A 12,500-nucleotide genomic window follows, 5' to 3' on the forward strand; every position below is an offset into this window, starting at 1 on the left:
GAACAAACACCCTTGTCGCTATTTCAAATACAGAAATGATGCATCTAGCCTGAAACACTTTTTCTTGCATTTGAATACAGTCTCCAATTGTTCAAAATGTATGTTACTGACTATGAGCATCTCACTTGATATGATATTTAGTCCTTATTATATCTAGCCCCTGAAGGACAGATTCCACTCGTAATCCTGTTTTTGCACAGTATTTTTGAAAGGATCTAAGAAGGTCATTTATGGAGGTATGTAATCCCCATACAATTAGATTAAATTATGTTACACTGTTCCAAAGAGGTCACTCACAGCTAATGCCCCATCATGAAAGTGTGACACCCGAGTGCTATCTTTGAGGAAATTCCTTGGGTGAGCTATCTAGCTATCTCTTTAAGTATGCATGAGAGAGGGGGGGGGGGGGGGGGAGAAAGGTGGGCGGGGGGAGAGAGAAAGGTGGGGGGGGGAGGGGGAAGAGAGAGAGGTGGGGTGGAGGGGGGGGGGGGGGGGGGGAGAGAGAGGAAAAAGAAGATGAAGCAGGAAACGTTTTTTTATTCCTTTGATCTCCAGAACAAATTCGACACTGGAATTAACGTATCGCCAGGCTCTTCACAGGTCTACCTTTTCAGGAGTTCCTTTCTTTCTCTCTCTCTCTGTCTCTCTCTCCCTCTCTTTCTCTGTGTCTTTCGGTCTTTCTGTATTACCTACTCAGGAACACATAAATTCATTACTGTTGAGCCCATTAGGGTGTCCATCGAGAAACGCTCCTTTATTGCAGCTCATTCATCTTGCTGAACTCCCACATTGAATCCTCCTCTCTTCCAATTCACACTCCCATTAACACCCAGAGATGTTCAAAATCAACACTCACACCTTTTCAAACGCAGTTATCTCTCTCTGCCTCTCTCTCTCTCTCGTACCTTACACATCTGCCTGTTCTCACACACACACACACACACACACAAACAGACAGATACACACACATGGTGACACACTGTTACTCACACATTGCCCAATCACAGCCGCACACCGAGAGATAGCTCCTTCGTTGAATACATTTAGACAGAGTCCCTTTTTTCTCCAGCTACAGAGTTTATTAAAAACTCGGAAGAAATATCACCTGAAGCCCCGGGCTATGACACACTCACACACACGCACACAGCATACATTCTCGCATATCACTTGAAAGTACGAAAATGCTTAGATAAGGAGATGATCGGCAGATCCATTGCTTTTCCATAGATATTGGTTTCCATGGTTTTTATTGTTTTTTTTTACCGACTATCGAGGCGGCTTACGAAGGTGGAGAATGATCACAGAAGTGACATTCAGAAGATCTCCAGATCTGAGAAGAGAAAGAGAAACTGTGAAACGCGGGAAGAGAAGATGAAAAGAATAAAGTACCAGTTATAAATACAGACATAAAACAGAGAGCAGGCAGCATGCCCCCAGAGAAGGACTCTATATTTAGATGTGTATGTATAAAACAGATCTGATATGTAGTTCAGACTCTCATAGTGTTTCAGGGAATTAAACACGCGCTAGTAGGCCTCCAGGGACCAAGGTCACCCATACATTTGGACTTAGACATACAGTACATACTCTCTGTTTCTCTCTCTCTCTCTCTCACACACACACACACACTCACACTCACACACACACACACACAGAGACACACACTCACACACACACACACACACACACACACACAGGGACACACACTCACACACACACACACACAGACACACACACACACACACACACACACACACACACAGAGAGACACACACTCACACTCACACACACACACACACACACACACACACACACACACACACACACAGACACAGACACACACTCACACACACTCACACACACACACACTCACACACACACACACACTCACACACACAGATACATGCAAGCACAGGTGTACAGCTGCACAATATCTAGTCACCTTTGTGATCACTGATTCATTGACTGATCATAGATTCATTCACTGAGTCAATAAGGTTTCACTTTATTGTGTGTCCACCTATGGTACGATGGGACTCGAGGTAATACAAAATCCATAGTTTTTTATTGCAAAAAGGGCACATGTGGATCGTTTGAGGTGGTCTGATGTGTAGCAGCTTCCCTGTGTTGAGCTGGATACATTTCACATATTTAACACCTTCAACCCGCTAACACACACACACTCACGCACACACACACACACACGCACACACACACACACACACTCAAACCTATATGCATTTCTCTCTGCCCTACAGTGCTGCATTCTCACACCTTACACTTAGTTAAGATTCAGAAAAACAGACACCCACAAAAGAATGCATCTGATCAAATTACAAATTCCTTTTTCCTTTTTCACCATCTCTGTCAGACTAATGTGCAGAGACACACACACACACACACACACGGTCTCAAGCTCAGTATTGCTGCCATAGGGTCCTGTGGGATATGTGGCGCTTGGCTTCTAGTGGCTGTGATGGTTTCATTCAATGAAAAATGGATGAGGCTAAAATTAGCTTGACTAAAATTAGCTAAACTTAATCTACAGAATGTCCTCGAAGTTGCAGAAAACGGAACCTTCAGACTCTACCTCTGCTGGAGGAGGCAGAGAGAGAGAGACAGACGACTGATCGGTGTCTGGTGCACCTGCCGACACCGATGAAGCTGTTCATCTGTTTCATTTTCCTACAGGCAGGACAGATTCTACACACACACACACATACACACTCTCACACACACACACATACAGATTTACGAAACTTACGTTTGGATGCAGAAAATTAGAAGGGCATTTAAGGATGAAAATGCTATGTCCAATTTTGTCAACAGCAAAATTTGAAGATTTTGATACAGGCATCTAAATGCAGAATATAGCAAGAGATGAGAGAGAGAGAGAAATAAACAAGGTGTGTGTGTGTTTGTATGTGTGAAGAAGCCGGAGAGAGAGAGTGTATGTGAGGAAAGGAGAGAGAGAGGGAGTGTCTGTGTGTGTGTGTGTGAGGAAAGGAGAACGAGAGAGGGGGAGTGTGTGTGTGTGTGTTTCTGTGTGTGAGGAAAGGAGAAAGAGAGAGGGGGAGTGTGTGTTTCTGTATGTGAGGAAAGAGAGAGTGTGTGTGTGTTTCTGTGTGTGAGGAAAGGAGAAAGAGAGAGGGGGAGTGTGTGTTTCTGTGTGTGAGGAAAGAGAGAGAGTGTGTGTGTGTTTCTGTGTGTGAGGAAAGGAGAAAGAGAGAGAGGGAGTGTGTGTTTCTGTGTGTGAGGAAAGAGAGAGAGTGTGTGTGTTTCTGTGTGTGAGGTAAGGAGAAAGAGAGATAGGTGATGAGAGAATGAAACTGATCTGGGTCCTGGGCATAGAGAGTGTATATCTCTGACAGGTTAGAGAACTGATCTGGGTCCTGGGCAGAGAGAGTGTATATCTCTGACAGGTTAGCTCAACCCAACACACAGAGCAGCTAATGCCCATACCTCCTTAAGCGCTGCCCTACAGGCCTGTGCTCCTCTGAGTAATGTGCTAGCGTAGCTATATCTGTGTGAGGAAGAGCGATGCTATATCTGTGTGAGGAAGACTGTGGCTATATCTGTGTGAAGAAGAGCATGGCTATATCTGTGTGAAGAAGAGCATGGCTAAATCTGTGTGAAGAAGAGCATGGCTAAATCTGTGTGAGAAAGAGTGTGGCTAAATCTGTGTGAGGAAGAGTGTGGCTATATCTGTGTGAAGAAGAGCATGGCTATATCTGTGTGAGGAAGAGCAGGTGCGGATGTGATGCTGGTGATACCGATATCACAAACATATCGTCACAAAAATGTGTGCATCTTTGCCTGTAGTGTGCACCATTGTCTGTGTGTAATGCATTTAATCCCGATGATTAATTTATAGCATGTGGGGCTTCACAGATGACAGTGAATGGATGTTGATCAGACTCGAGTCGCATCATTAGAACAGACGGACTCCCAGACCGAAGCGGCTCTCCATGCCGCATGCCATCGTGAGAATAAATTACATTATCAACTTATTAAAACTTTAATAAAGTCAGCCTGCCCAGACAAGCTGGCGATCTAATGAACTGCAGGACGGTGTGCTGACTGCAGTGGCTCACGGCTTAATTCTGTTACAAGCCTTTATTCCAAGAGACCTCCCACTGACAGACAAATAGAGAGAGAGAGAATTAGTGTGTGTTTGTGTGTGTGTGTGTGTGTGTGTGTGTGTGTGTGTGTGTGTGTGTGTGTGTGTGTGTGTGTGTGTCTGTGCGAGTGTGTGTGTGTCTGTGTGAGTGTGAGTGTGTGTGTGTGTGTTTGCGCGTGTGCATGAGTGTGTGTGTCTGTGTGAGTGTGTGTGTGTTTGTGTGTGTGTGTGTGTGTGTGTGTGTGTGTGTGTGTGCGCGTGTGCATGTGTGTGTGTGTCTGTGTGCATGTGTGTGTGTGTGTGTGTGCATGTTTGTGTGAGTGTGTGTATGTGTGCGCGTTTGTGTGTGTGTGTGTGTGCGTGTGAAAGGGAGAGATATGCCCCAGTTGGTCTAGCAGCAAGAGGGTGGTGCAATGCTGTAACGTTTAAGTGAAATGCTTGCTGGTGGAGAACATGGTGCTGCAGCATCCTTGCTGTGTTCTCCTGTAAAGAGCACACTCCAAAACCACATCTGATGGCTAGACACAAAGAGTTGCCTTGCCCAGCATACTGACACTTATATTTCTATATCCGCATGTCAAATATGTTGCCTAAACTAGTCATGTTCATACAGAGATCCCACAATGGTGCCCTTAAGAAGAACCCTCGTTCTGCCATGTTTGTTTGTTTATACTGAACAAAACAGAGGCGGTATAGTGGCGCCACAGAGTGCACTTTTACATGGCAGGCCGGCGTTCTGGATAGTGTCTATCTTCACCAATAATGCTGCGTTCTGGATAGTGTCTATCTTCACCAATAATGCTGCGTTCCAGACTACTCAGAACCCAGATATTTCCAACTGGGAAAATTGAGCTTGACCGCCTCTTGAGGTCGGAGCTCTGACCAAGCAAAGTTGGTGTTAATAGGATATCATTTTATACCATATAATGGCGATCCAGTCTTAGATTTTAGTCAGTCACGATCCAGGTTTAAATTTGAACAATGGGTGGCCAATGGGTGGTGAGACTTGAAGATCCACACTCCCTCACAGCGCTTCACCTCAGCATATCTGATCTGTCCATTGTAGGATTTGCTCTTAAATGCTGAGTTTAGGGGTGTTACCGTCTATTCAAATAGGCCCTGGATACAAAGCTCTTTGTATCGACCTGGGGGTGGGGGGGGGGGGGGGGGGGGTGAGAGCCTTGTCTCACCTCACTTCTCAGGTCAACCCAAAGTACTTTCACCCAGGAATGTTTACATGCTAGTTAAATCCAAATAAAAGTAACAATTATAACTAGGTATAAGATACATTGAATTATTGACTATGGCATATCCTTATTAACTATAAAATCTCAAATGCCGGTCCCTTCAGTGTGCATCATGTACAACAACAACAACAACCATTGTTATTCCACCATGCCAGCTGTCCGTCTTACACAGTGACTAACTCCCCTGCCGGCTCAGAGGCGGAAAAACAATGACGCCTCATTCCGCCTCTGTACCATTCGCACAGAATAGAGAGGTGGAAGGAAAGCGAGATTCCCGAGATTCCCACCTTGAAAACACTGTGTGAAAAGCCTCTACTAGATTTTATTAATGGAAGTGCACAAAATATCTCCTAGCCAACTTGACATATTATATTCCTCAATGGATACCAGCCCTGTGTTCCAAAAGCATTTTGTTTTTAAAATTGAATAACCTTTATTTTCATTAAATTCTCAAATCTTAAAGGCAGTCATCTTAATAGATAGCACCACAACTACACAAACAGGTCAATGAAAACAAGCACATTAAGTCATTTTGAACAAACTCCATTGATCCAAAATGAATGAACAAACCATGCTAATTAAACCTAAAGGCCATAAGACCCATAAATTGAACCCTCAGTTGTTTCCCTCCCCCTCTTGTTTTCCTGCTCTTTAAAACAGCAGCTATAGAACTGAGCATAAACCTAATCATTTATGTATTCAGTTTCCAGTGGCGCAATGATAATGTAATGATGTAATAATTATTAAAGACTTAATGACTGCAGCAAATAATCCAGATAAAGACCGCAGATGATTCATTTGTAATACTGCCGAACTCATGTTCAAGTTAATACTGGTAATATAGACATAAATCAGTCTATCACTTAGTAATTGCATCATCCATTACTATAATTCAACCTACACAGCTCTTCTCTTCTCTACAAGGCATAGATTCCAAGTGATATATTTTTAATGAAATGAGTGTTCAGTGTAACTTAAAGCTGACCTATAAGGGTTTCTGTATTTATACATGTCTTGATTATATATTAATGCTGTTATGATGTTGGCAGGATATGAAGATCCTCCTTTGTATTGGTGTATTGCTCATGCCTGCTTGGGATGAAAGTACCAAATTATCAACGACATGCATAATGTAAACCTACACAGTTACAACCGACTTGTCACCGTCGTCATCGTCCGAAGAGAATTGAGTGCAAACATCGTGTCACTGTGTGCTTGCCAGCTGCTCAGATCACCACGAGACACTTTAAAAAAAATAAAGAAAACCCTGCTTTACATCTCTCTGGGGCTGCTCATCTATCATTCACATGCGTGCCGACATTTATTCATTTTACTTATACCCGATGTGAAAATACAAATGAGGCTTCAAACATCGGGGGAGTGACTCTGTTTGTGGCCTAACAAAGAGCTCTTCCTCGCACAGCGGTAGCCGAGACCAAAATAATAAAAAATGCAAGATTGCGGCTCCTCCTGCACTGTAGATGCATTTAACAGTGGAGGCTGCAGAGTTTAAAGCCTCTGTTATCTTGCAAAATCCATATGATGGCGGTCTTATTGAGAGGATTATTGATACGGCTTTCGAGATTGACTGTCTAAACTAAAGGGAGGTCGAGAGGTCAGGATAGCAGGCAGACAAAGGCTGGCAAAATCTCCTCTTTATTCTTTACCTTACTTATATAAACCTGACGGAGCTGATGAACTCATCTCCTTCCATCTCTCCCTCCTACTCTGCTCAGTCATCGCTCCTTTGAAAGACGGTGGATCTTCTTCTTTGAAGGTGTTTGTTTGTAAAATGACTCAGAGTGTCAAAGCCTGGCCAGCTACATCTCTCTGTCTTTGTGGCATGAATCTGAAAGAGGCAATTCGTCATCGATCCATAGGCCTGTCAAACGGGGAGAGCAGGTTCTAATGCCGGCCATGCTCAGGAACAACAGGACTCTCAGCAATGATACTTCAGCTACACCTGTAGCATCAGCACTACACAGAACTGACCTTCCCTGTGATATTCGGTAGGAATCATAGATATGTGTGTGTTTTACCACATATATACTAACGGCTGCCTCTTTTCATTGTTCCAATGGCAAAAACAAGACTAATTTGTGCAGGTTCGAGATGATTTGTCCATTCTAAGAATCGTGCTGTCTTGCTCTCCCAGGAGAAAACAAGAGGCATCCCCAGCCAAAAAACACTGTTGCGCTGAAGCATCATGTCCTTGTTGGATGGCACCCCTTGAGAATTCATGTGCGATTCCATCTGAATTCGGCTGAATCGATGGGAGCAGCATTTTAATGGGTAGCCTTATTAGTGTTCACACACACACACACACACACACACACACAAACAGACACACACACAGCGGCTTGCATTGAGACCTCATTATCAGTCTTGTCTGCTGCCTTGCTTTTCAGAAAAGGGGGAGGTAAAATTATGAATTTCTCTTTGAATTTCTCTTTTTTTTTACTCTCAGGCTCTGTGTAAATTCCGAACACATTGGCTCTTTGTGTAGCCGTGGCCACCGCCTGTAATCAATCTCCACTCGGCTGGAATCTCTTTCTCACCGTGTCTGCTCTAATCCTGCCGCGACCCCCGTAGCGTTGCCTCTACCTCTAAAAAAAAATGCAACTCCGCTCCGTCTCTTGCCGTCTCCAGTCTTTAGTCTGCAGACCTAGATTTGATCGGCCAACATGACAAGACTAGGTCAGCCGTGCTCAAACTCATGTTGTTGATATTTCCGAGTGATGCAGGGCTACACTGCTGTATGTCAGACACGTTTAAGGTAAAAATGTCTCTCGGGGGCAAACGCAATAGTGGCCGTGTCATCGTGTAACATTAATAATTCTTTCATTGAGGTTTTGTGATGTTCTACTGTCGTTCTGTTAATTACTCCTAAACGTATTAAAACCAGAGAGTCATTGACCTAAAGCTTCAAGGCATGGTTACAAAAATCAAATGTTCCAAGTGCACTCGAAGCTATTGTGTCCCTCTCTCTCTCGTCTTTTGGTGTGTGTCTCTGGACCTGTGGAATGTCTGAGCTCTGATTGGCTCGGTAATGCAGGAGATGAGGGAGCGTGGGATTGCCATGGCAACCGCGTGTTTGGCAAGGTTTGTTCGAACGTGTGTGCGTGTGTCTCTGAGTGTGTGTGTGTGTGCGCGTCTCGGAGTGTGTGTGTGTCTGTGTGTGGCAATCAATATACACCGCAGGGCCTGTCACAGCAAGGAATAAGCAAGCGAGGGCTTACAGAGAGGCAAGACTCCGGAAGAAGAAGGGAGTGTGTCTGTGCATGTGTCTTTGTACTTGGGTGTGTGTTTATGTGCGAATGTGCCTTCGTTACAGGAGCATAACCATGCCTGCCCTTTTTCCACCGCCTTTAGCTACCTCCTCCATCTGTTCTCTGTGCTCTCCTCACCCCTCCCTCTCTATCTCTCTCTCTCTCTCTCTTTTCTACTGTTCTTTTCACTGTCTCTCTGTGCCCTGTGCTTCTAACACCAATCACTTTTTATCCCTCTCATTATCTCTCCCTCTGCTTCAGCTCTCGTCTCTCCTGTGAAATAGAGGCTTTTAGAGATGGGCCCTCATCCTCTCCTTCACAGCCTCACTCTCTTTCATTTGCTCTTCCTCTCACTCTCTCTTTCCCTCTCTCTCTCTCTCTCATTCTCTCTTTCCCTACTCGGTTTTAACTGTGATGTTTGATATGGATCTCTCTACTTCCTATCATTCCCTCATTTGCTCCTCTGCCCTAAGCTCTTATTTTAATCTCTTGTGTAATGGAAGCTTTCACTGATTTGATCTTCTTGTCTCTTCTTGATGTGTGCCTCCCTCTCCTCCCCTCTTCCTTTCTCTCTCCCTGTCTGTCTTTCTCTCCTTCTCTTCACCTGTCTCCCCCCTTCCCTCTTTTCTCCCTCCCCTCCCTCTTCCTGTCTGTTCCGCTCTCTCTCTCTCTCTCTCTCTCTCTCTCTCTCTCTCTCTCTCTCTCTCTCTCCCTCCTCATTTGTAGTTTTATCTGGTCATGGTGCTCTCTCTGGCCTCCTGTGTTTCGGCTCGCTCCCTCCTCCTCTTCCTCCTCCTCCCTCTCCTGCTCCTCCTCCTGTGCCCCGGCCCGGTGGGCGGCTGCCCGGCCCGCTGTGAGTGCTCAGTGCCGACACGCTCTGTCTTGTGTCACCGCCGGCGTCTGGTCACCATCCCTGAGGGCATCCCCATCGAGACGCGCCTGCTTGACCTGAGCAAGAACCGGCTGCGCAGCCTGGCGCCGCAGAACTTCTCGCAGCTGCAGCAGCTGGAGGACCTGGACCTCAGCACCAACCTGCTCTCGTCGGTGGAGCCCGGCAGCTTCCGCGCTCAGCCACGGCTGCGCTACCTGCGCCTGCGCGGCAACCAGCTGACGTTGCTCCCGCGCGGTGCGCTGGCGGGGCTGGGCGAGCTGCGGCTGCTGGACCTGAGCCAGAACAAGCTGGTCATCCTGCTGGACGGCGCCTTCGAGGAGCAGCAGCGGCTGGAGACGCTGGAACTGAGCGACAACGAGCTGGTGTTCGTGGCGCCACGCGCCTTCAGCGGCCTGCTGGCGCTGCGCCAGCTCACCCTGCAGCGCTGCAACCTGAGCGCCGTGCCGGGCCAGGCGCTGTCGCAGCTGCGCAGCCTGGAGACCCTGCGCCTGAGCCAGCTGAATGTGGCCGAGGTGCCGCCGCACACCTTTCGCAACATGCCGCGCCTCAGGCACCTGCAGCTGGAGCACCTGCCACTGCTAGAGACCCTCCCCAGCCCGGCGTTCCTGGGGCTCAACCTCAGCACACTGGCTGTGACGCACACCAACCTGTCAGCCGTGCCCGCGCTGGGTCACCTCAGGCACCTCACCCACCTCAACCTGTCCCACAGCCGGGTGCGCGTGCTGCGGGCCGGGGGCTTCCGCGGGCTGGCCAAGCTGGAGGAGCTGCGGCTGCACTCGTCTGCGCTGGAGCGCATCGAGCCCGACGCCTTCCTGGGCGTGTCTTCGCTGAGGCTGCTGGACGTGTCGTCCAATCGGCTGGCCACATTGGAGCGCTCCTCATTCCCCGAGGTGCACGAGCTGAGCCTGCAGGCGCTGGTGATCGGCCGGAACCCGCTGGTGTGCGACTGCCGCCTGCGCTGGCTGCTGCAGAGGGTGCCGCCACTCCTGAACGCTGGCGATAAGAAGAGCCCAGATGACATCCCGCCTGAGTGCAGCGCCCCTGCGTCACTGGCCTCGAAGACCCTGCGTGACGTGTGGGCCGACGCCCTGCTGGCGAGGCTGGTCACCTGCACCAAGCCACGTGTCATCGCCGTGGCAACCTCGCCCGTGCAGGTGGAGGAGGGCCAGCGGGCGTGGCTTAACTGCAGTGCTGACGGGGCCCCGCCCCCGGCCGTTTCTTGGGTGACGCCCAGCCGCCGCCACCTGACCACTAAGAGCACGGGGCGCGTGGTCGTCCACGGCGACGGCTCCCTGGAGGTGCGCATGGCCGAGCTGCAAGACAGCGGCATCTACGTGTGCGTGGCCTCCAACCCGGCGGGCAACGCCACCCTGTCCGCCTCGCTGGCCGTTAAGAGCCTGCCCGCTCGCGAGCGCTCCCTCCTCGCCAACCGCAGCCTGCATTACGACTGGCCTGACGCAGACTACAACAACAACGGCGGCGGTGCCCACAACACCTCCCTGCACAGCAACAGCACAGATCGCTACGCTCGCGTGCGCGTGGCCCTGGATTTCACCACCATCCTGGTCTCCACGGCCATGGGCTGCCTCAGCTTCCTGGGCGTGGTCCTCTTCTGCTTCCTGCTGCTGTTCGCCTGGAGCCGCGGCAAGGGCAGGCACCGGGGCAGCGTGGACATCCAGTACGTGCCCCGCAAGCGCAAGACCGGCGGCAACGAGGTGCCCGAGACCAGCGGCCCGCGACGGGTCAACATGAAGATGATCTGAAGCTCAACGGCCTTTCGAACGCCGCGAGCCCCAGCCCCGTTCGACGAGCAAACCGGCGGTGAAATTTTGAAGAGGAGAATGTGTGCCTGAGTCTTGCCACATGGTCCAAGAGAGCAAGTGTGGGGAGTGTGTGTGAGGGTGGTAGGGGCCTCTGTGGAGGGTGGAAAAAAGTACAGCTGAGGAGGGGAGGTCTACAGGGTTTCAGATCAGCCTGGGTGTTTGGGACAGAGGAATGGGTCGAACAGGGAAATTATTCGCTCGAAGTTTACCATTACTGAGAACAGGGTGATGAAACAGCTGTTTACCATTTTAGAATTATTATGAGGGACCAATAGGGATTGAGCTAGAGGAGAAACAGATGCCAATGGATGCATGGACTCTCTCTCACACACATGCAAAAACACACACACACACACATAAATGAGGGGGTAACAGACACTGAAATGTGGGGGTAAAAGAGAATGTGCAGACATGTGGGTATGCGTGTGTGTTGGATTGTTTATATGTGTGTGTGTGTGTGAGTGTGAGTATACCTCTATATGTGAGTGCATCTGCTGGTGCTTGTGCATGTGCCTGTGTGTGTGTGTGTGTGTTTGTTTGTATGTGTGTGTGTGTGTGTGTGTGTGTGTGCGTATGTGTGTGTGTGTGTGTGCGTATGTGTGTGTGTGCGTATGTGTGTGCGTATGTGTGTGTGTGTGTGTGTGTGTGTGTGTGTGTGCGTATGTGTGTGTGTGTGTGTGTGTGTGCGTATCTGTGAGTGTGTGTGTGTGTGCATGTGTAATATGCATCTCTGTGTATGCAATGTTTGTGAGGTACACCGCTCAAGCAGAGGGAAGCGGGGAGGTTTCCCAAAGCGAGGGACAAATCTTGTTGTTATGTCTTAAACTCAAACATGCCCAAGAAGCTGCCGCAATGACGCAATCGCTCCAGTGGTAATTTGTTAAGCACCAGGTATTTTTGGGAGCTCACCTCCTTCTGGTTTGGGGGCTTTGACAGTGATTGTAATTGTAGCCTGAAGCTGTTTTTTTGTTTTTTTTATGTGTTCAGTATGATACTGCAACGGGTAAGATGTGTTCACCGCAGAAACGAACCTATCAATCTCCCTCTCGTGACCACAGAGGGAGAAAACGCGCCTGAGGACACCACTTTGTTGGAAGTGTATGAGTAATTGCAAATTTGTATTGATATCTACCCTGCCATATGCAGGTG

At 48.5% G+C, this 12,500-nt stretch overlaps 1 protein-coding gene across 1 annotated transcript; it reads left to right on the forward strand.

The window, feature by feature from the left end:
* Positions 1-9,310: 9,310 nt before the first annotated feature.
* On the forward strand, positions 9,311-11,896 carry lingo2b (leucine rich repeat and Ig domain containing 2b). The gene has a single exon (XM_012833026.3). The coding sequence runs from the start codon at positions 9,375-9,377 to the stop codon at positions 11,289-11,291; it is 1,917 nt and encodes a 638-aa protein (XP_012688480.2). The 5' UTR covers positions 9,311-9,374; the 3' UTR covers positions 11,292-11,896.
* Positions 11,897-12,500: the final 604 nt, after the last annotated feature.

This window comes from Clupea harengus, chromosome 14 (genome assembly GCF_900700415.2).
Source record: "Clupea harengus chromosome 14, Ch_v2.0.2, whole genome shotgun sequence".
NCBI lineage: Eukaryota > Metazoa > Chordata > Actinopteri > Clupeiformes > Clupeidae > Clupea > Clupea harengus.

Excerpts from the sequence above, each read along its gene's own strand:
- lingo2b (XM_012833026.3), top strand. The coding sequence starts at position 9,375 with ATGGTGCTCTCTCTGGCCTCCTGTGTTTCGGCTCGCTCCCTCCTCCTC.